The sequence below is a fragment of the Macaca fascicularis genome, chromosome 10, assembly GCF_037993035.2.
Source record: "Macaca fascicularis isolate 582-1 chromosome 10, T2T-MFA8v1.1".
NCBI classification, from domain to species: domain Eukaryota; kingdom Metazoa; phylum Chordata; class Mammalia; order Primates; family Cercopithecidae; genus Macaca; species Macaca fascicularis.
Window position 1 is genome coordinate 106154676 of NC_088384.1, and position 24424 is coordinate 106179099.

The 24424-nt window shown below is 49.8% G+C and overlaps 1 protein-coding gene across 10 annotated transcripts in view; it reads right to left on the minus strand.

Annotated features, from left to right (window-relative positions):
• Positions 1-16847: 16847 nt before the first annotated feature.
• The window catches only part of UBE2V1 (ubiquitin conjugating enzyme E2 V1), a 35068-nt gene continuing 27491 nt past the window's right edge, over positions 16848-24424 (minus strand). For all 10 annotated transcript variants that reach the window (XM_005569332.5, XM_065523295.2, XM_065523293.2 and 7 more), the window contains 2 exons: positions 19836-19961; positions 16848-18637 (listed from right to left, as the gene is read on the minus strand). In XM_005569332.5, coding sequence (XP_005569389.2) covers positions 18491-18637; positions 19836-19961 — 273 coding nt within the window. In that variant the 3' untranslated portion in view covers positions 16848-18490. The remainder of the gene's footprint in view (positions 18638-19835; positions 19962-24424) is intronic.

Sequence of the window (24424 nt, forward strand, 5' to 3'; positions counted from 1 at the left end):
CGGGAGGCTGAGGCCGGAGAATGGCGTGAACCCGGGAGGCGGAGCTTGCAGTGAGCTGAGATCCGGCCACTGCACTCCAGCCTGGGCTACAGAGCGAGACTCCGTCTCAAAAAAAAAAAAAAAAAAAAACAAACAAACAAAAAAAAAACCTGGGGCACATGCGTCCCTCCTCTGCAATGGTTCCCATCTCCCTTGGATAAAAAGATGGATCTTTGAAAGGCCCTGTAGGATCTGCCCCCCCACCCCTCCCCCACCCCTCCCCCACCCCTCCCCCACCCCATCTGCTAAGCTTCCTCCCCGCTCCCTGACCCTGCACTCTGCTCCAGCCGCACTGGCCTCCTGGCTGTTTCTCCAACAAATTAGGCATGCTCCTGCCTCACGGCATTTGCACTGGCTGCTTCCTCTGCAGGACACATTCTTCCCCCAGATGTCCACATGCCTCACTCCCTCACCTCCTGCAGGTCTTTGCTCAGACGCCATTTCTCAAGCATCAGGCACCTGCCCCCACTCCAGTTTTCAATGGCAACTCTGCCCCACCCCATCCCCATCCCCCTCCCTGCCTTGTTTCCCTCTATAGAATGTATCACCATCTCATCTTCTACATCGTTTACTTTTTCATCTGTTTACTGTTTCTCCCTAGTCCCTTGCCCTGCCCATCACCATTCCCAGAACATCCATTTCACGAGAGCCACGTTTCTGACTGTTTTGCTCCCTGCTGTGTCTGCTGGGCCTGCACACAGTAGCTGCTCATTAAATATCTGTGGAATGGGCGGCTCTGGAGTGTGGATACCTGCATGCCCCTGGCGAAGCAGGAGCTCTAGGATTTGGAATCAGCCTGTAAGCTGTAGAGGGCAGTGTCCTTTGGATGGCACAGCTGGGTCAGCATGTTCCCAGCAGGGGTTTGTGGGGAACAGCTGTGGAGGGTCCTGGTGTCTACAGTCAGATTCCCAGGGGAGAATGCTGATGGATGGGCCATGGCACGATGGGGAGGCCAGGGGGTGTGGCTGGGTCCGGCTTTAAGCCTCTGGCCACCGTATCAGGTTTGTGAAGCAAAGGGTCAGGAAGGCACCAAGGGCAGTGTGGCAGGAAGTGAACGGCCCAGGCTTCTGGGAAAAAAAAGAATTATATTCCAAGGAACCCATGGCTTGGGCGCCTGAGCCACTGGGGGCAGGGAGGACTGTGAAACGGGCAGGGCTTTCGTGGGCAGATGGTGGCCTCGCCTGAGGTTCAGAGTGGTCAGGTCTGTAGGTCAGGGTGACCCTGGAGAGCTGGGATTTTGACCAGGTCAGGGGAAGTGTCCCCAGATTGTGAATGGCTGGGGCGTGGCAGCCAGTCCACAGCTCCTGCTGCGGTGGGGAGGGGAGACCCCCACTATGGGCTGGAGTGCAGCTCAGGGAGCCCCAGAGGTGACTGAGCCACTTCCTTGTGCCAGCCGGTGTCCATGTCCACCCCCAGGGCCAGATGTGGGCAACCAAGCCAAGAGAGGGGGCTGCCGAGGCCCCAAGCTCATCCATGTGTCCGTTTATCCATCTGTTTACAGAGTGTCTATTGCATGCCCTGGGCTGCAGACTCTTTTTTTTTGAGATAGAGTCTCGCTCTGTCACCCAGGCTGGAGTGCAGTGCCATGATCTCAGCTCAGTGCAACCTCCACCTCCCAGGTTCAAGCGATTCTTCTGCCTCAGCCTCCTGAGTAGCTGGGATTACAGGTGTGTGCCACCATGCTCGGCTAATTTTTGCATTTTTAGTAGAGACAGGGTTTCGCCATGTTGGCCAGGCTGGTCTCGAACTCCAGACCTCAGGTGATCCACCTGCCTCGGCCTCCCAAAGTGCTGGGATCACAGGCGTGAGCCACTGCACCCAGCCCCTGTGCTGTAGACTTAATGTGATAATATGACATGCATCTTACGGCCCGGGCCTCTGCTCTTGCTGTTCCCTTGGCCTGGAACTGTACCTACCAGACTCCAGACCTGGCAGCTCCTTCTCGCTTGTGGTCACCTCCTCCAGGAGGCTCCCTGCCCACTGCTGCCTGCCCACCCTCTGTTCCTTTACTTGGATATGTGCTGAATGCCTGGAAGAGAACCTGGTGCATTTCCTTCTTTGTTGTCTAACTCCCCCATTCAAATATCAGCTCCAGAAAGGAGGGTTTTGTCTCTTTCATCACTGCATGTCCCTAGCACAAGATTTGGCACACTGTAAACACTCAATGAATGCCTGTTGAATGAACGAATGGACAAATGAACAAATGGAAGCTCTACTGCGGAAGCTCGGGGATGGAGACTGGTTCCTAACCCAGAGGGAGAAGATGTCCTGGGTAATGCAGTCCTGGAAGATGCAGTCACTGGTAAACTGAAGCCTAAAGAAGCTCAGGCAGGCGGGTGGAGAAACCAGGGAGACGGTTTTGTTTCAAAACACCTTCCTCCAAGGGAGGAAGAGGTGAGCTACCTCCAAGGTTGCTCAGAGGTGGAGACTGTGATTAAAAATAAAAAAGGCGGCCAGGTGTGGTGGCTCACGCCTGTAATCTCAGCACTTTGGGAGGCCAAGGGGGGCGGATCCCCTGAGGTCAGGAGTTTGAGACCAGCGTGGGCAATATGGTAAAACCTCATCTCTATTAAAAATACAAAAAGTAGCCGGGTGTGGTGGTGCACACCTGTAGTCCCAGCTACTCGGGAGGCTGAGGCAGAAGAATCGCTTGAACCTGGGAGGCGGAGGTAGCAGGGAGCCGAGATCACGCCACTGCACTTCAGCCTGGCTGCAGAGCAAGACTCCATCCCAAAATAAATAAATAAATAAACAAACAAATAAGGCTAGAAGTGGTGGCTCACATCTGTTATCTCAGCACTTTGGGAGGTCAAGACGAGAGGATCACTTGAGGCCAAGGGTTCAAGACCAGCCTGGGCAATATAATGAGACTCTGGCTCTACAAAAACAACAAAGCCTTTAATTCATTGCTACCATAAAAATCGAGATATTTCACTACATCCTGATGTTCCTGTCTCTCTTGAAGACTTGGAAGATCTGGCCATGTGGGCCAGCATTCTAGAGGCAAACGTGGTCAGTCCTGTGTTCTCCACAGCCCCTATCAGGTCCTTGAGGTATGTGAGCTTCAAAGCCTTGTATTCACAGCGCCACCCTCACTACCCCCACCTGCTGGGTGACCTTGGACAACTCTTTCTGAGTCTTACCTGGTCCTTGGCAAAAAATGGGTTGGAGGCCAGGCATGGTGGCTTACGCCTGCAATCCCAGCACTTTAGGAGGCCAAGGCAGGATCACTTGAGCCCAGGAGTTTGAGACCAGCCTGGGGAACACAGCGAGACCACGTCTCTACTAAACAAATTTTTTTTTTTTTTTTTTTTTTGAGAGGGAGCCTTGCTCAGTCGCCCAGCCTGGAGTGCAGTGGCGCGATCTCAGCTCACTGCAAGCTCTGCCTCCCGGGTTCATGCCATTCTCCTGCCTCAGCCTCCCGAGTAGCTGGGACTACAGGCGCCCGCCACCACCTCCGGCTAATTTAAAAAAAATTTGTTTTTTAATTGGCCAGCGGCCCGCACCTGTAGTACCAGCTACTCAGGAGGCTGAGGCAGGAGGATTGCTTGAGGAGGAGGTTGAGGTTGCAGTCAGACTTGATCATGCCACTGCACCCCAGCCTGGGTGACAGAGTGAGACCCTGTCTCTAAATGAATAAATAATTAGTTGGGCGTGATGGCGCCCACTTTTGTTCCGGCTACCCGGGAGGCTGAGACAGGAGAATCGCTTGAGCCCAGGAGTTGGAGGCTGCAGTGATCTGTGATCGCCTCACTGCACTCCAGCCTGGGCGACAGAGACCCTGTCACAAAAAAAAAAAAAAAGGGTTGGAAGCGCAGGTACTGGGGGAAAAAGCTTGCCCACTCTGCTTTGGGGGTCTCCAGCAGGCTCCCGCTGTGCCAAATGCACACACCCAGATGCCCGGTGGTCCACCCCTGCCCGGCGGTCACGCCTGTTCCCTCCTCCAGCCCCAGCCCCGGGTCGGCTGAGAGGTGACGCGTGGCCCGGCCCAGCCGGAGCGTTGGTCCCTAGAGCGCTAGCGCCCTCTGCTGGCCCAGGGCGGGCGCGCAGGCCCGAGCCGGAGCCGGGAAGCCGGGCGCCGGGAGAACCGGGAGCTTCACTCTTCCGGTAGGTGAGGTGGAGAAGAGCAACAGCTAATATATAAGCAGAATATACCGAAAGGAAAGGAAAGAACAACAGCGAACTAACATTTACGGAGGCGGTGCTCCGTGCCGAGGACTGCAAGAAGCCCACACCATGTAAAACCACACGTAATCCTTAGAATAACCCGGCGAAGTGGCTACGGAAACGCACGGAGAGGTTAAGGAGCCCGCCGGGGGCCACACAGCTGGTAGTGGAAACGGCTGACTCCTGGGCCTGCGCTGGTATCCACCGAGGCGGAGAGAGGATGTGAAGGTATCACCTCTGCTCATTCACTCATGCATGGCCTTCCAGCCACTCACCCATTCACAAGTATTCGCTGAGCACCTACTGTATGTCAGACATTGTGTGAGATGGCAGGAACACAGCCATGAACACAACTGGCCCCGTGCCTACCCTCTTGAAGCTGACATTTTAGTGGGGTGGGAGGGGGCAGATAATGAACATGAATATATCATTAACAGCTGCGCCAGAGGCCAAAGGATAAACGTGTATGCACTCGCTGATGTTACTCGGGCACCTACCCCAACATGGTATTTTGCCGCATCTGAGCCCCACCTGTACTATGATTTACTTGACATTTGCTCCTAGACAGTTGGTTTTTAGTTAAGTGTATTTACTTATTTATATATTTATTTATTTATTTATTGAGACAGAGTCTCGCTTTGTTGCCCAGGCTGGAGTGTAGTGGCGCAATCATGGCCCACTGCAACCTCCACCTCTTGGGCTCAAGCGATCCTCCCACCTCGGCCTCCTGAGTAGCTGGCATTACAGATGTGCAACACCATACCTACCTAATTTTTGTATTTTTTTGTAGAGATGGGGTTTTGCTGTGTTGCCCAGGCTGGTCTCGAACTTCTGGACTCAAGTGATCTGCCCACCTTGGCTTCCCAGAGTGTTGGGATTACAGGTGTGAACCACTGTGCCAGGCCAAAGTTGTTGTTGTTGTTGTTGTTGTTTTCCGAGATGCAGTCTCACTCTGTCACCCGGGTTGGAGTGCAGTGGCACAATGTCGACTCACTGCAACCTCCGCCTCCTGGATTCAAGTGATTCTCCTGCCTCAGCCTCCCGAGTAGCTGGGATTACAGGCACGCACCACCATGGCCAGCCAATTTTTGTATTTTTAGTAGAGACGGGGTTTCACCATATTGGCCAGGCTAGTCTCAAACTCCTGACCTCAAGTGATCCGCCCACCTGGGCCTCCTGAAGTGCTGGGATTACAGGCATGAACCACCGTGCCCGCCTGCCAAAGTGTATTTTTTTTTTTTTTTTTTTTGAGACGGAGTTTCGCTCTGTCTCCCAGGCTGGAGTGCAGTGGCCAGATCTCAGCTCACTGCAAGCTCCGCCTCCCGGGTTCCCGCCATTCTCCTGCCTCAGCCTCCCGAGTAGCTGGGACTACAGGCGCCCGCCACCTCGCCCGGCTAGTTTTTTGTATTTTTTTAGTAGAGACGGGGTTTCACCGTGTTAGCCAGGATGGTCTCGATCTCCCGACTTCGTGATCTGCCCGTCTCGGCCTCCCAAAGTGCTGGGATTACAGGCTTGAGCCACCGTGCCCGGCCCAAAGTGTATTTTTAAAAGGGAATCTCGGCATGGTGAAACTCTGTCTTTACTAAAAATACAAAAATTAGCCGGGCCTGGTGTTGTGCACCTGTAGTCCCAGCTACTTGGGAGGCTGAGGCGGGAGAATCGCTTGAACATTGGAGGCAGAGGCTGCAGTGAGCCAAGATTGCACCACTGCACTCTGGCCTGGGCCACAGAGCGAGACTCCATCTCAAAAAAAAAAAAAAAAGGGGGGGAGGGGGCGAGGGAATCTCACATCACCACACCTAGCCAACCAGTATCAGCTGTCACTTATCAGACAGCATCCTGGACTGACGATGAGGTATTGACATCACTGTTATGTTAATCAATGTCCTTGGCATGCCACATCAGTTCCCCTGGTGCCTGGCAGGGGCACTAGAATCTCCCCCTGGGAATCCCAAGATGAAGCCAGCCCCAGGGCCAGGCCTAGGGAACGAAGGTGCCATCAGCTTCTGAAGAAGGTGGGTGGCCTCTCCAGGATCCTCCCAGTCATTGTGGCCTGTGCCTTCTCTGGATTCTGCTGATGACCCTGAAGAATCTGAAGTGCAGGCCTTCCCTGGCCAATCTGAAAGCAGTGGCTTCCATCTTAGCTTCCTGCCCGCCATGGACAACCCTGGGTCGTGGAACCCCTGTCTGCTTCCTTTCATGGCCAGCAATGGGTGTAAGGGAGACTTGCTCAGACCTGATTCTCAAAATTCCTACCAGGGAAGGCCAGGCTTCTGAGCCAGTCCATCTGTTGTCCCCCCGACCCAGCCATCCAGCTTCCCTGCGTGCTGGGCAGAGGGAACAGGAGGCCCCATGGGGCCACTGGGACCCTTCCCTTGTCACTGCCAATGGCCTGAGAGGTCCACGTGACCCACCAAGAGAGGAAGGCCAGGCCCAGCCCTGAGGAGTGATTCACTGATTCAGTTGACACAGTCTGACTGTGCTGGACACTGCTTTTTGTTGTTGTTTTGTTATTTGAGATAGGATCTCGCTCTGTCTCCCAGGCTGGAGTGCACTGGCGTGATCTTGGCTCACTGCAACCTCCGCCTCCCGGGTTCAAGTGATTCTCCTGCCTCAGCCTCAGGAGTAGCTGGTATTACAGGTGTGCACACCATGCCTGGCTAATTTTTGTATTTTTAGTAGAGACAGGGTTTTGCTATGTTGGCCAGGCTGGTCTTGAACTCCTGGTCTCAAGTGATCCTCCCACCTCACCCCCCAAAGTATTGAGATTATGGGCTTGAGCCACCATGCCTGGCCTAGACACTATTCTTTTTATTATTATTATTATTATTATTATTATTATTATTATTTTGAGACAGAGTTTTGTTCTTGTCTCCCAGGCTGGAGTGCAATCGCGCGATCTCGGCTCACTGCAACTTCCGCCTCCTGGGTTCAAGTGATTTTCCTGCCTCAGCCTCCTGAGTAGCTGGGATTACAGGCACCTACCACCACACCCAGCTAATTTTTTGTATTTTTAGTAGAGAGAGGGTTTCACCATGTTGGTCAGGCTGGTTTTGAACTCCTGACCTCAGGTGATGCATCTGCTTCCGCCTCCCAAAGTGCTAGGATTACAGGTATGAGCCACCATGCCCAGCCTATTCTTATTATATTTTGAGACAGAGTCTGGCTCTGTTACCCAGGCTGGAGTGCAATGATTTGATCTCGGCTCACTGCAACCTCCACTACCCAGGTTCAAGTGATTCTCCTGTCTCAGCCTCCCAAGTTGCTGGGATTACAGGCACGTGCCACCATGCCTGGCTAATTTTTGTATTTTTAGTAGAGATGGGGTTTCACCATGTTGGCCAGGCTGCTCTCGAACTCCTGATCTCAGGTGATCCACCTGCCTCGACCTCCCAAAATGCTGGGATTACAGGCTTGAGCCACTGTGCCCAGCCTTCAACACTGTTTTTAACACTGGCTTCATGGCAGTGAAGAAGCCAGATGAGGCGCCCACCTGCAAGAGGGACAAAGGAATAACTACCACAATGAATGAGATAGTTAAAATATACTGGGCATGGGAGTCCAAGGAGGGTGGATCATTTGAGGTCAGGAGTTCGAGAACAGCCAACATGGTGAAACCCCATCTCTACTAAAAATACAAAAATTAGCTGGGCATGGTGGCAAGTGCCTGTAATTCCAGCTACTTGGGAGGCTGAGGTAGAAGAATCGCTTGAACCTGGGAGGCTGAGGTTGCACTGAGCCAAGGTCGTGCCACTGCACTCCAGCCTGGGTGACAGAGTGAGATTCTGTCTCAAAAAACAAACAAACAAACAAACAAAAACACTGGGCAGAGGACTGGGGGCGGCTGCTTTGCATGACTCAGGGAGGGCCTCTCTCAGGAGGAGACACACGAGTGATAACAGAGGGGCTGGGAGGCAGCCACCTAGAGAGAGGAGAGAAGCAGGAAGAGCATTCTGTGCTCAAGTGCAAAGGTCAAGGTAGGGTGAGGTTCCTGAGTTGAGCAGGATCCCTCTGGCTGTGTGACTGAGAGCCCAGGGTGGGAACAGTGACTTGGGGTTCGAAGGCAGCCGTATCCTGAGACCTGGCTTTGGACGCAGGAGTGTTCTAGGGTGTAAGCCTGGAGAACCCACTTGCTGGCGCGAGGCTGGTGCTTTTCAAATCACTGCCCTGGGCTGGAGACAGCAGAAACGCACGCCAAGCAGTGAAGACATGCTCTGGTCACGGGCAAGCTATGGGTGATGTCAGGCAGCCACCCTGCCAGCCTGCCAGGCTTCGATTTCAACACCTCTTCATCCACAAGACTCTGAAGGGCTGAGGCCACTTTCCTGCCTTTCGAGGGAGGAACTGAAAATGTCCCCAACTGACCACAGGGGAAGCTTCTGATCTAACTGCACAAACTCACCCACCCACCTGTTCCACAAGCCACTTGGCAGCTGGTGAAGGTGGCTCCTGCTGGGCCAGTCCTGCGAAGCCATGACAGAGACACTTGTTTATTCAGTCAATGACCGTCTCAGACAGCGAGAACTCCTTTACATAAGGCAGTCTTACAGGTGAGTGGGAAAAAGTAACAAAGGCCAGGCACAGTGGCTCATGCCTGTAATACTAGCACTTTGGGTGACTGAGGCAGGAGGATCACTTGAGTCTAGGAGTTCAAGACCAGCCTGGGCAATGTAGTGAGACCCCCATCTTTACAAAAAATTTAAAAATTAGCTGAGTGTGGTGGCCCACACTTGCAATCCCAGCTACTTGGGAGGCTGAGGTGGGAGGATCACTTGAGCCAAGAAGGTCGAGGCCACAATGAACTGTGATCATGCACTCAGCCTGAGCAACAGAGCGAAACCTTGTCTCAAATTAAAAAAGAAAAGAAAAAATAACAAAGATGAGTGAATGACAGAGTTGGCTTTTCACCACAAGGAAGGACACGAAGCCTCGTCCTCATGAAAACCAGGCAGCACCACGTTCAGAGCAAAGACGAGCAGGCACAGACGCGTGCCCACACAGAAAGGGAGGGGACCAGGTGGGTCTGCAGTGTTGGTGGGAGAGGAAGGCCACCATTCTTTGCTGGGAACTTGAAAATGTCAAAATTTAAAACGCAGCCGGGCACGGTGGCTCATGTCTCTAATCCCAGTACTTTGGGAGGCCGAGGCAGGAGGATCAAGAGGTCAGGAGATCGAGACCATCCGGGCTAACACACTGAAACCCCGTCTCTACTAAAAATATAAAAAAATTAGCCGGGTGTGGTGGCAGGGGGCTGTAGTCCCAGCTACTTGGGAGGCTGAGGCAGGAGAGGCGTGAACCCGGGAAGTGGAGCTTGCAGTGAGCTGAGATCGCGCCACTGCACTCCAGCCTGGGCGACAAAGCGAGACTTCCGTCTAAAAAAAAAAAAAAAAACGGCCGATATCTGGCTGGCTGTAGTGGCTCATGCCGGTAATCCCAGCACTTTGGGAGGCTGAGGCAGGTGGATCACCTGAGGTCAGGTTCAAGACCAGCCTGGCCAACATGGCGAAACCCTGTTTCTACTAAAAATACAAAAATTAGCTGGGTATGGTGGCAGGCGCCTGTAATCCCAGCTACTCGGGAGGCTGAGGCAGGAGAATCGCTTGAACCTGGGAGGCGTAGGTTGCAGTGAGCCGGGATAGTGCTATTGCACTCCAGCCTGGGCAACAAAGTGAGACTCTGTCTCAAAAATAAAATAAAATAATAAAATGCCTGTATCCTTGGATGGAGAAACCTGTTCCTAGAACTGTGTTCTACAGAGGTATGCAAATGCACACACATGCCCCGAAGCCAGCGGGCAGCAGAGCAGCGGAGACCACCTCAGGTCCAGCAGTCCAGGCCTGGCCACTGTGGTGGTGGCCCTTTGTGTGCTAGGTGTGCTGAAATTAACTAAGGAGCAGATCCCCAAGGCTGCTCTGCAGGGCGCTGGGAAGAATATCCCAGGGAGGAGTACAGTGGAGACCACATTCCCATTTGTGTAAAAAAGTGGGGGAAAGTGCATGAGGGGAGGGGAAAGAATGCGAAGTGGTGCTGGCTGCACATGCATGCGCTCGCGTGCTGCCTGTGCCATCTCAGAGGCTCACACAGTGGTGCTTGCCTTGGGAGAACGGGGTCAGAGGTGCGACTTCACCCTGCACTCTATTCCCTTTCTTTTTCTTTTCTTCCCATTTTTTTTTTTGGAGACAGAGTCTTACTCTGTCACCCAGGCTGGAGTGCAGTGGTGCAATCCTGGCTCACTGCAGCCTCCATCTCCCAGGTTCAAGCGATTCTCCTGCCTCAGCCTCTTGAGTAGCTGGAATTACAGGCATGTGTCACCACACCCGGCTAATTTTTGTATTTTTAGTAGAGACAGAGTTTCATCATGTTGGTCAGACTGGTCTCAAACTCCTGAACTCAGGCGATCCGCCCACCTCAGCCTCCTAAAATGCTGGGATAACAGACATGAACCACTGATCCCGGCATCTTTTTTTTTTCTCTTTTTTTTTTAGACGGAATCTCACTCTGTCACCCAGGCTGGAGTGCAGTGGTGTCATCCCAGCTCACTGCACCCTCTGCCTCCCTGGTTCAAGCGATTCTCCTGCCTCAGCCTACTGAGTAGCTGGGATTACAGGCATGCACCACCACGCCCGGCTAATTTTTGCATTTTTTGTAGATGGGGTTTCACCATATTGGCCAGTCTGGTCTCAAACTCCTGACCTCAAGTGATCCACCCGCCTTGGCCTCCCAAAGTGCTGGGATCACAGGCTTGAGCCACTTCGCGCAGCCATTCTATTCCCTTTCTGCTGTTTGAAATCCGTTCTAGGATCATGTATTCTCTATTTAATAAAATAAAAACGGGCTCTTCAGCTCGGATCTCCCCCAATAGTGTAAGGGGCCGATTCATTTTGTCAGCAGGGTTTTGATATGGTCTCTGGCCTTCACCGGCAGTGGCTCATTCCCTGTCACAACTGACAAACCCCCTCTGCCTTTCATCGACTCTAAAATGGACATCTTCACATTTCTGGAATTGGAATGTTTCTTACAGTTATAGTGTCTTACGCTTATAATTGGCAGTGTTTTTCCTTTTTTTCTTTTTTTCTTTGAGATGGAGTCCCAAAGTGCTGGGATTACAGAGTGAGCCACCATGCCAAGCATTTTTTCTTGATGGTATATAAACTAATAGTGCATCTTGCAGCAGGTTCAGTTACCTGTGGGTCTGGTTCCCATGGGTCTCCTAAAAGCAGGTGCCGCAACCCAGGCTCAAGCATGTCCCTGGGCAGAGCTGCCAGAACCACAGACCTCCTAGAGGTTAAAGGAACATCACATTGACCTTCTTGGGAGGACCAGGGACAGCTGGTGACAGAGAGTCACATATAGCAGTCTCAGCTGTGGCCTGTGCTGGGCACGGCTCATGAATGAGTTTATTTTTTTCTACGTGGGATAGGAGAGGTTTTTGTTTTGTTTTGTGTTTTGAGACAGGGTCTCACTCAGTCGCCCAGGTTGGAGTGCAGTAGCATTATCATTACTCCCTGCAGCCTCGACCTCCTGGACTCAGGTGATCCTCTCTCCTCAGCCTCCCGAGTAGCTAGAACTACAGGCATGTGCCACCATGCCCGGCTAATTTTTTAATTTTTGTAGAGACAGGGTTTCACCACATTGCCCAGTTTGATCTCAAACTTGTTGGCTGAACGGATCTGCCAGCCTTGGCCTCCGAAAGTGCTAAGATTATAGGCATGAGCCACTGCCCCGGCCAACTCTGTTAATTGACACATAAATGTGGGGAGACGTCATGTAAAATTCTGCCTTCACAGCTTCCTTGGAAAATCAGAAAAATCTGGCATTCACTCAGCCCATGTGCCCAGTACTTAGTAATACCTTCACACTCACCTGTCCTCACCCAGCTGCATGACATCAGACACATGTCAGAACCCCAAAGATGTGGCCAGTGTCGTCTTCTCACAGTGACAGGGCCACCGGCAGCAATGAGACGGCTCTAGCCTAAGGTCTCCCCTCTCCCAAGGTCACCTTGGCCCGTGTGTGACAGCTGACTGCATCTAGCAGGTGACCTTGCCCAGGTCTCACAAGGAAGTCTTTGATGTTGATCTGTTATCATCTAGAGCTCAGAGCTCTGTACAATCCACCCGCCCCAGCAGCTTGTTTCTTGCAAACTGGAAAGAATGAAGCTTTCGCAAACTGCTTTTTTTTGTTGTTGTTTTGAGATGGAGTTTCACTCTTGTTGCCCAGACTGGATTGCAATGGCGCGATCTCGGCTCGCCACAACCTCCACCTCCCAGGTTCAAGATATTCTCCTGACTCAGCCTCCTGAGTAGCTGGGATTACAGGCATGCGCCACCACACCCAGCTAATTTTGTATTTTTAGTAGAGACGAGATTTCTCCATGTTGGTTAGGCTGGTCTCGAACTCCTGACTTCAGGTGATCCGCCTGCCTTGGCCTCCCAAAGTGCTGGGATTACAGGTGTGAGCCACCGTGCCCGGCCAAGCTGCCTCTTCTTAAAGGAATTTCCTCTTCTGCCAAGTAAGGAAGTCCCTAACGCTGTATCTTGAACTTTGTTATGAGGCTCCGTGATGAGGGAGTGACGTCAAGAAGGGACAGGCCAAGAGAGGGAATATGACTGCCCAGGGACACCTGGGCTCCCCAAGGTCCTCTGAGGGGAGGTGCAAGAGGCCAAGCAGGGGCCGGGTGTGGTGGTCCACACCTGTAATCCCAGCATTTTGGGAGGGTGAGGCGGGCAGATCACCTGAGGTTGGGAGTTCGAGACCAGCCTGACCAACATGGAGAAACCCCATCTCGACTAAAAATACAAAATTAGCCAGGCATGGTGATGCATGCCTGTAATCCCAGCTACTCGGGAGGCTGAGGCAGGAGAATCGCTTGAACCCAGGAGGCAGAGGTTGCAGTGAGCCGAGATCATGCCATTGTACTCCAGCATGGGCAACAAGATTGAAACTCCGTCTAAAAAAAAAAAAAAAGCCGGGCGTGGTGGCTCACGCCTGTAATCCCAGCACTTTGGGAGGCCGAGGCGGGCGGATCACAAGGTCAGGAGATCGAGACCACGGTGAAACCCCGTCTCTACTAAAAATACAAAAAATTAGCCGGGCGCGGTTGTGGGCGCCTGTAGTCCCAGCTACTCGGGAGGCTAAGGCAGGAGAATGGCGTGAACCCGGGAGGCGGAGCTTGCAGTGAGCCGAGATCGCGCCACTGCACTCCAGCCTGGGCGACAGAGCGAGACTCCGTCTCAAAAAAAAAAAAAAAAAAAAAAAAGGCCAGGCAGGGTGGGAAGGGGCACAGAGGCAGGGGCCGCTCCGTTTATGTGACTGCATCCACATCGTTATGCAGCACCACAGCTAAAGGTGCAGTACAGCCAACAGTGCTCCCATCTAGAGGGCCAAGAACTTTCTCCAGTGGAGATGCAGCCCAAGGAACTGGCCCTTGCCCCAAGACCAGAGTCGGTCAGAGATCCAGGGCAGGGGGGCCCCATGGCTGGCTTGCTGTTGGTCAGCCAGAAGGGGTGCTTTCTACACCCGCTGCCTCCCCAACCTTTGTCAGATAACGACAGATGTCTCCCCACACCACAAGGTTTCACATAGTGAAAATTACCAGTGGACGCATCCCCTCTGGGACAGAAACCTGGCAGGGGCTGGAGACCAGAGGTGTGACCCAGGGAAACCACCTGGCAAAAGTAACAACATCTGGCTGGGCATGGTGGCTCATGGCACTTTGGGAGGCTGAGGTAGACAGCTCATCTGAGGTCAGGAGTTCAAGACCAGCCTTGCCAACATGATGAAACCCTGTCTCTACTAAAAATACAAAAAATTAGTTTGGTGTGGTGGCGCACGCCGGTAGTCCCAGCTACTTGGAAAGCTGAGGCAGAATTGCTTGAACCCGGGAGGCGGAGGTTGCAGTGAGCCAAGATCACTCCACTGCACTCCAACTTGGGCGATAAAGAGGATTCCGTCTTGAAAAAAAAAAACAAAAAACGGTGGCAACATCTGAACCTCAGACAAGCACTTCCTGTGTGCCCTCAATTTAGGCCTAAACTCTGTCCATAAACTTTGGACCATCTGTAAGCCCACCACCAAGGAAGAGCAAATGACACAAACTTGGGACAACGCCCACAAGATCACAGATCCAAACAGCTGTCTCAGAGGGTTTTGAGTGTTGTTTCACAGGTCTTAAGTCCAGGTCCACCCAGCCCGCATCCCCTCTGGTATACAAACCTGGTAGGGGCTGGGACTGGAGGTGTGACCCAGGGAAGCCAGGTAAAGTGCACACTCTAGGATTTAAGACAGCGTTTGTTTTCCTTTTGGGGGTCACTCAGCACAGAAGAGGCCAACTTTAGATTCCACAAATTTGTTCTGGGGTTTTCCAGCAGCATTTTATTTTTTATTTTTATTTATTTTTGAGACGGAGTCTCACTCTGTCGCCCAGGCTGGAGTGCAGTGGTGCAATCTCGGCTCACTGCAAGCTCTGCCTCCTAGGTTCACGCCATTCTCCTGCCTCAGCCTCCAGAGTCGCTGGGACTACAGGTGCCTGCCACCACGACCGGCTAATTTTTTGTATTTTTAGTAGAGACGGGGTTTCACCGTGTTAGCCAGGATGGTCTCGATCTCCTGACCTCGTGATCCGCCCGCCTCGGCCTCCCAAAGTGCTGGGATTACAGACGTGAGCCACCGCGCCTGGCCATTTTATTTTTTAGAGACAGGGTTTCCCTCTGTTGCCCAGGCTGCATGCAGTGGCACCATCATGGCTCACTGCAGCCTCAACCTCTCAGATTCAAGTGATCCTCCCACCTCAGCCTCTCGACCAGCAGGGACTACAGGCGTGCACTACTACCCCAGCTAATTTTTTTTTTTTTTTTTTTTTTTTTGAGACAGAGTCTCGCTCTGTCATCCAGGCTGGAGTGCAGTGGCACGATCTTGGCTCACTGCAAGCTCTGCCTCCCGGGTTCAAGTCATTCTCCTGCCTCAGCCTCCTGAGTAGCAGGGACTACAGGCACCCGCCACCACGCCTGGCTAATCTTTTATATTGTTAGTAGAGACAGGGTTTCACCATGTTAGCCAAGATGGTCTCGATCTTTAACCTCGTGATCCGTCCACCTCGGCCTCCCAATGTGCTGGGATTACAGGCGTGAGCAACCATGCTCGCCTACACCGGCTAATTTTTTAACTTTTTATAGCGACAGGGGTCTCGCTATGTTGCTCAGGCTGGTCTCAAACTCCTGGGCTCGAGTGATCTTCCCACCTTGGCCTCCCAGTGTTAGGATTACAGGTGTGGGCCACCATGTCTAGTCTGAAATAATTTTGGAACCTCTCCTCTCCTCCCTTGGGAGGGCTGACTGAGGATGAAGAAACCATGGTTCTTTCCTGGCCCAATGTATGTACTTTCAGAACCAAAGGGCACCAGTCCGTGCAGAGGACTCCAAAGACCATCCATAGAAATCTGGGCAGGGCTTTCTGGAGGGTGGCCTGTTGGGAAGAACCTGGCCCTTTCCTAACAGTCAGCTCTTCTCACACCTGAGCTGGCGCCAACAGCCAGAGGGAACAGCCTGCTCCTGCCACAGGGCACCAAGGTCGTACCTGTGTGTAGCTGGAACTACAGCAGGAAGTTCAAGCACTGGGTAAAAACTAGACACGTTCCCACTGCATATGCAGTAGATGGTAGACAAATCATTAATAATCAGATCAAAAAACTTTTTTTAAACATCAGAGAAATACATGTGACAATCCTATGATTTTTTTTTATCTGAACAGACTACTAAGTCCAGCCAATAACTGGCTTCTAGTGGAGTCTTAATAGCTCAAGACCTATGAGGCTACTTAAACCAAAGAAGAACCTTTTTTAAACTACCATCTTGGGCTGGGCACGGTGGCTCACGCCTGTAATTCCAGCACTTTGGGATGCCAAGGTGGGTGGATCACCTGAGGTCAGGAGTTCCAAACCAGCCTGGCAACCATGGTGACACCCATCTCTACTAAAAATACAAAAAAACTAGCTGGGTGTGGTGGCAGGCGCCTCTAATCTCAGCTATTTGGGAGGCTAAAGCAGGAGAATCGCTTGAACCTGGGAGGTGGCGGTTGCAGTGAGCTATCATGCCATTGCACTCCAGCCTGGGCAACAAGAGCAAAACTCTGTCTCAAAAAAAAAAAAAAAAAAAAAAAAAAAAAAAAAAAAGGAGGCCTACCATCTTTAGGACAGGGGTTGGCAAACTATGATCCATGGGCCAAATCTAGCCCACTGCCTGATTCTGTATGGCTTCTAGCATGAAGAATGATTTTTACAGATGAACATTTGCAAAAGGCTTGATGACAGGGAACATGAATGAATCCCAATTAAAGTACATGTTATCTCCTAGAAGAACTCCAATCCTCATGTTAGTGGGCCAATAACATTATAAATAAACAGAACTCTACTTTGAATTTCACCAATTACAAATTTGGGAAATCTGTTTTCTCTCAGAATATAAGTACTCACACAATGTCCTCAGATTTTGCCTCTTGGCCTGCAAAGCCTATATATTTACTAATTTAGGCCCTTTTAGAAAAAGTTTGCCGACCCCTGCTTTAGGATGTCAATTAGAACCCCAAAGCATCTAAAACATTAAATTCTGTCCCTAATATGCCAAGAGGAAGAAGAGTACAGCCTGTTAAATATTAACGCACACTTTTTTTTTTATTAAAATCAGGCAATGGTCTGACAATAAAAAGGCTGTTTATGGAATACTGTTATGTTAAACTTCACTTACAGGATGTTAAATCCTTAGAACTAAGGTTTTCCCTCCGGAAAAAGATTAATGGAAACATCAATTGCTTTTCAGACTTGATAGTTGCTGCTTCAAAAGGTGGTTTTACACAAATACTAAATTAAAAAAAAAAAAAACCTTTAGTACACAATGAATTGCTTTTATTTCGGTATGCATCCACATTTCAGCATTTAGTGGTCCTGAACAGCAAGTGGAAAGATGCAGCAATTTGCTAGGAGGTCAAGCCCACCAATTTCGGGGATCTGCTTTGCACACCGGGTTCTTTCTTAATCCCTGCTGAGGATCTTGGGAAGCAGCAGCAGCACCAAAACCAAGGCATGCACCGGATTCAAGGTTCTTTTTGTTCCAGTTGTCAGATTCCAAACTAGACCCCAATGGATTGCAAGGATGACCAAATGAAAGCCCTGTTTAAAACTTCTTCAATTTTTAAAAGCAAAACAATTATAGGAAAGTAAAACAATTCAGAGGGATCATGTGTGCTTACAAGTGTCTTCATGTGGTCTTTCTCCAAGTTCAACCACCAAGGACTCCAAGAGCTGGCAGGTCTGAGTAACCCTGGTGACGATTCTTTTCACCTTATCAAAACCTGAGCTAAAAACAATGCATCAGCTGATGACAGCAGAGGGTGGCAGGGCTGAGGCCCCATTATTCATTTCCCAGGCTGGTGGACAGTGAGTGAGTATGGTTCCAAAACTAAACAAGGGAGGTCAGAGACTCTTTCCAACCTTACCTGATGGCTTCTGGCCAAAGCAAGGAAGTGTCATGGAAGGTGTTGAGTGGTGACGGTGCAAAAAGGAAGTTGAGGAGGAGGGAGAAAAAGCAGCACCCCTCGATAAAGGTGGGGGAGAGAAGATATGGGGAAAGCCCTGAATTCCTCACCGAAGGCCAATCTCAGAGGGGAGCGGAGGGGTTACAATCTATGCTTCGGCCAAGGGTGGGAGTGGAGGAGTGTGGGAATAGGATGATGGCTTGGAAGGGGCATCATTTAAGACTTAAAGAAACCAGGGGTGCAGGCGAAGCACCCCACACACCTAGCAGTAGTCCCACAGGCTGCGACCTGAAACCTTCACATCTACTCTAACAAGCCCCCCAGGCTAGAGGGCTGTTGTTGCAGGGAGGGTGGGAGGCGGGAGGGTAAGGGGAGAAGTCAGAGACCCCAGGCCGTGTAATCAGCAGCAAGGTGATTGTGTGATGTGTCTTTTCACAGTTAAGTTAGATGTGCCCCACCAGTTATGATGGGAATCAATTTAAATAGACTTTCTTGATCCCAGAAGTTCAACTACGTGGACAGTGGTTACACTTGACAGGATGATTTGTTATAGCACAACTTATATATTTCAAATGGACAAAAAATTAGTATCATTTACAGTATCTTAAGATAAATTTCCTTTGAATGGGAGCTTCCTTTCCAGTACTTTGAGGTCTACAAGATGTATCTAGAAAATTTACTACTGTGGAAAATGAAGACTGCTTAAATCGAATGGGGGGGAAGGGGAAGGGGAAGGGCCTGTGGTTTTTCTTTTTGATTAATTGCTGTAACACTGTCCTTCGGGCGGCTGAGGGAGTTTCATATTTTCTTTAGACATCATTAGGCGCCGAAGCTCTTGCAGGACAACTTTGATGCTATATGAATTCTGCCATTTTGCTAGCACTGATATGGCTCTTGGGTCCACCTACAACAAGGCAAACAAAAGCAAATTACTCTCAGACTCTCAAACAAAACAGCTATATGCTGGGGCTAAGCTAAGACGCAAACTAGAGTAAGATGTACTTTTCAAGTGGAACCTGCTGCTAATCCTAATACCTTACACGAAAAATACCCACCTGCTGGAGTCCCTCCCTCCAGTCAGCCTGCCTTTCCCTTTTGTGTCCTGAACACTTACTATCTGGGATAAGGAAACGGTGGTACTGACACTTGGTGAGACTCAACCCAGCCCTACTTGGCTCCACAACAATGGCTGCAGCTGGGCTGGCTGCTGCCGTGCTCAGGGCCTGTCCTCTTCACTGCGCCTAGGTAGTGGGGACAGATGTGCATGCAGGGCAGTACGGACAGCCAAGGCAAAGGGTGGCCAGGACCCGTGCTCTAGTGACAAGGGTCTGCCACAGAGCCAGTGCCTCTCAGATTAGGGCAGCATTTCCCAAAATAAATTCCCCAAAGCATGGGTTGAGTTCTGGGCTCAGGACTTTAGGTGGAACTCAGATTCAGGATTAAACACCGAACACACTGTAACGAAGCTCATCTCTTTTCAATTTTCCAGTCTTCTGAGTATCTCAAAGATGAAGGCTTGGTGTGATGTTAATGTGAGCATCCCTTCAACACTTGCAGGAGAGCAGACCTCAAAGGCTCAAAGCCTTTGGGTAAATGACACATGGAGTCAAGATTTATTAACATTGCTCTGTTTTTATAATATTTACTATTGCCATTATTGCCCAGTTATGAGAACTGAGACAGGTTTTCCATTTATGGTAGTAAAAATAAAAAAGCAAGGCAATTAAAGGAAAAACATATTACGTGCCAGTGGTTCACAAATAAGGCCCAGGGGGTAAAGGTGTAGCCCTGGGCAAGATCTTCTATGTCTGTGCCTCAGTTTCCTCATCTCTACCTCATCGGGATGGCGTGAGGACTGAAAGAGCTCATATCTCAAAGTGACCAGTACAGAACTAGCCCAGGGTAAGTGCTATATGAGTGATCGCCAGATATAATTGGGAAATAGGCCCCACCCGAAATCTGTGCTCCTATGCACAGTGATACAGTTTATCAACAAATAACCCAAGAACATACGGAATTGGGCCCAGTCTAAAAGCTCCTGATGTTAAGTACAAAGCAACTGTCAACCCCAAGGAACAAGTGGGGCAGAAAAAACAACTTACCACTCCATTAGAACTATTTACTCCATTCATATTAATTTTTGTTACAAATCTTACAAAGGGGGGTGCTTCTGGGTATTTAGGTCCACATTCTATTTTAAGGCTGTATATTCGGTTTTCATAAATTGTCTGGAAAAAAAGGGTACAGAGATGTCACGCAATTACAACAAAGCATTCAAAAAGGTAGAGCCTGTGAAACCCCATTTATCCCTGACTGGAGAACTGGTACATCTGCTTCCAGCATGGAGTCTACTTGTTCTGTGATAGGCCAGCAGTTCTAAACTAGTTCCTATACTAGTTTATATGACTTCCAGGCCTTAGGGGAATAAAAAGAAGATGAAGCATTTAAGCTAGTACCAGTGAAGTTTTAAGTTAATATTATGTCTAATCAGAGGGACCTGTTTTTATGTTAATTTCTCTACTTTGCAGTCCTTCTCTGGGGAATGGTAAGAGGCACTCTCTATTCTAGGAAGCCAAGTTAAATGTCCACTCACCAGGCTCATCAGCCAATCAGTTAAATACCACTATGTGGTATTAAAGCGCAGAGCAGGCCACTGCTTTAGAGAACCTCAAAATTCAGACAAGATGAGGGAGGGGTGCAGACCCAGAGCTGCTTCCCCCTTCTCCATCACTCCGGGGTTAGGCACTGGGTAAGGGATTTCAGTGGGGGTGTTCCACCCCTCCCTGCAGTCTTTTTTTTTTTGGTAGTCTGACCTGAGAGATTACTGGCATTCAGTGGGTGAGGTGGCACAGGGAAAAACAGTTTTGTTTTGTTTTGTTTTTGAGACGGAGTTTTGCTCTTGTTGCCCAGGCTGGAGTGCAGTGGTGTAATCTCGGCTCACCACAATCTCTGCCTCCCGGGTTCAAGAGATTCTCCTGCCTCCTGAGTAGCTGGGATTACAAGCATGTGCCACCATGGCTGGATAATTTTGTACTTTTAGTAGAGATGGGGTTTCTCCATGTTGGTCAGGCTGGTCTCGAACTCCTGACCTTAGTTGATCTGCCCACCTCGGCCTCCCAAAGCGCTGGGATTACAGGCGTGAGCCACCACACCCAGCCAAAAACAGTCCTTCTTAAAAGGCTAACTGTGCCTTTGTTGAGAAACACTGAAAAGTCCAACCCCCTACGTCAATAATCTCTTCATTGTACCGTCTAACCCAGGAGCAGTGAGACGCGCTCTGCTGCCCGACTGTTCGTTCGGCTTGGAGCACCCCGCCCGCACCTGAAATGCCTTGCAACCCTGAAGACCCAGCTCAACCACCACCTAGTCCCTATCTTTCTGTCCCATATGAAGTCACACTGCTATCACATGTGTCTGAAGACCACACTGAAGGGTGATGTCTCCCAGTTAAGAGTAGCCCCCTCAAAGGCATGAGCTTCCCTCTCTGCGGGTTCCCCTCTCAGGCATCAGCGCCCTCTCCTCGCTAAAGGAGTCTTGTACCGCGCAAGTCAATTGCTCCGGTGCAAAGAGCGGCATCTAGTGGTCTTTAGGGAGAATAAATCAGAGGATGTGATTTAAACCCTTAATTCAGAAGGCATTCATAATATACCCATGGAAACTTTTCTTGTCCACAGGGATCCCTAACTATAACCAAACCAAAACTGTGAATTTCTACCTACCCTCAACCTGCCCTCTTCTTCCTCAGTAAGTGACATCAGCATCTACCCAGCTAAAGCAAAAATCTAGCAGGCAACCCAATTCCCCTTTCCCTTACCCTCTACCTGCCAGCGGTCAGAAGGTCCCACTGTTCTACCTCTGAAAGAGACCCTGTATCTGTCCACTTTCCTCCACCACCGTCACCTCTTCTGAACTCCCCCAAGTCTTCCTCTCTTGCTGCCGGCACAGCAGCCAGAAGACGGACATCTTCAAAACAGGAAGCTGTCTCTGCTGGCTTCACCCTCTGACAGCTCCTAGTGACCTGAAGAGGAAGCCAAAGTTCCCAGACTGACCTGGGCAGCCGTAACTTCCTCTTCTTTTACTCTTCTCCCTCCCCTGCCCACCATTCCTCTTCAAGCTTGCCAAGTGCTCTCTACCTTGGGGCTCTCACCCCAGCTGCTTCCCCTTGGAAGTCCTCCCAATCCCCTCAGCCCCTCCCAACCGAGGCTCAATTAGGCATCAGACACCCTCACTAAACAAGGAAAAAGGAGGGTGCGGGCCTTGACAGGGGCCCTCAACTGAATTGGTACTTAAATGTTTGTTGAATGAATGTTTATCTTCACACTTTTATGTTATAAAATAACACCTCATTGCAATTAAGGTGTTTCCTCAAAGAAAAAAAAAAAATCCCCCAGTACACAGAATAAGTAGGAAGCAAACAAAGGCATGACTCACATACAGATTTATGGAAAATATGAGAGATCCATCTTCAGAACCTATCATAGTCTCCATCAACAACTACATACTCAGTGTCGACTGAATGGATCCTGAATGGAGCAAAATTATACTCCTTGGTTTTGTCACACAATTCAAGGATGAAATTCCTTACAGTTTAAGGAATCAAATTTCTCACCACTGATGTTCATCTGGTAATTTCACTGGAACACAGTAAAACAAACAAACAAACAAACAAACAAACAAACAAAAGCCTCAAGTCAAGTGATCCCACACACATACCTGAAGGGTCATTTAAAAGCCCCAAGCTAAGGCTGGGCGTGGTGGATCACGCCTGTAATCCCAACATTTTGGGAGGCCGAGGCAGGCGGATCACGAGGTCAGGAGATGGAGACCATCCTGGCTAACACGGTGAAACCCTATCTCTACTAAAAATACAAAAAATTAGCCAGGCGTGGTGGCAGGCGCCTGTAGTCCCAGCTACTCGGGAGGCTGAGGCAGGAGAATGGTGTGAACCCGGGGGGCGGAGATTGCAGTGAGCCGAGATTGTGCCACTGCACTCCAGCCTGGGCGACAGAGTGAGACTCCGTCTCAAAAAAAAAAAAAAAAAAAGAAAAAGAAAAAGAAAAAAAAAGCCCCAAGCTAAGGCTGGGGGCGGTGGCTCATGACTGTAATCCCATCACTTTGTGGGGCCGAGGCAGGTGGTCAGGAGTTCGAGACCCACCTGGCCAACATGATGAAACCCTGTCTCTAGTAAAAATACAAAAATTAGCCAGGCATAGTGACAGGTGCCTGTAGTCCCAGCTACCCGGGAGGCTGAGACAGGCGAACGCTTAAATCTGGGAGGTGGAAGCTGCAGTGAGCCGAGATTGTACCACTGCACTCCAGCTTGGGTGACAGAGCAACACTGTGTCTTAAGAAAAAAAAAAATAAAAAGCACCAAGCTAGATTTTAATAGAAAACAGGGTTACAGGGTTTCTGGTTTTTTTCTTTTATTTTGTTCATGAGTGCTCCAGGGACCTGCTAAAACAGTTTCAGCAAAGGAAATGTACCTGAAGAATTGCTGGAACATTCTGTGTCTGTGAGAAATACTGCTCTTAAGATTCATTATTTCATCATGAAACAAACACTTTCCACTTTGTTGATATGGCTCATGCTTTGTGGAGCCATTTGGCAGTGCTCACCAACATGTGAAATGAGCATGCTCAGACCAGCAGACCCCTTCCTAGCAATTTCCTTCAGAGAGATGCATACTTGTGCACAAAATGTGAAGCACTGTCTGCAATAGCAAAAATACCTACAATCTACATGTCTACTTGCAAGGGACTATATGAACATGGCATATTCATATAACCCAGAGACTTCATAGCCTTCTCAAAGGCCGAGGGTACACACACACTCACATGAAAGACTGGCAAAACACGGTACCGGGTATTGACAGTACATTGTAGGATATGTGTAACATATAGAAGCAGGCCTACACTTTCTTCCAATTCTGGGTATATTTGTGTGCACACAGGCTACTTCATCCATTAGGCACTACAGGCCCAGAGCCTGGAGATTACAAATTTTTCCTGGGTCAAATGTATATATATGAGATAACCCCAGTCTAATCATTAGAAAAAAATAAAAAGTCAAATTCCAATAGAGAGACAGTCTACAAAATATCTGACCAGTACTCCTCAAAACAGCCAAGGACATCAAAAACAAGAAAAACCTGAGAAATGTCATTGTCACGAGGAGCCAGAAATATGACGACTAAGTGTAATGTGGTATCTTGGATGGGATTCTGGAACAAAACACAGACATAAGTAAAAACTTAAGAACACCTGAATAAAGTATGGACTTTAGTTAATAATAATGTATTAACATTGGTTTATTGGTTGTGACAAAGGTACCATACTAACATAAGATGCTAGCAACAAGGAAAAGGTGGTACAGGAAGTACCACCTTTGCAACTTTTCTATAAGCCTGTAAGTATTGGAAAATAAAATTTGTTTTAAAAATGTATGAGCTAGGCTAGGCACAGTGACTCATGCCTGTAATCTCAGCACTTTGGTAGGCCAAGACAGGAGAACTGCGTGAGCCTAGGAGTTCGAGACCAGCCTGGGCAACAAAGTGAGACCTCGTCTCTACAAAAAGTAAAAAAAATTAGCCAGGCGTGGTGGTGCGCCTGTGGTCTTGGCTACTTGGGAGGCTGAGGCAGGAGGATTACTTGAGCCCAGGAGGTGAAGGCTGCAGTGAGCTGTGATTGTGTCA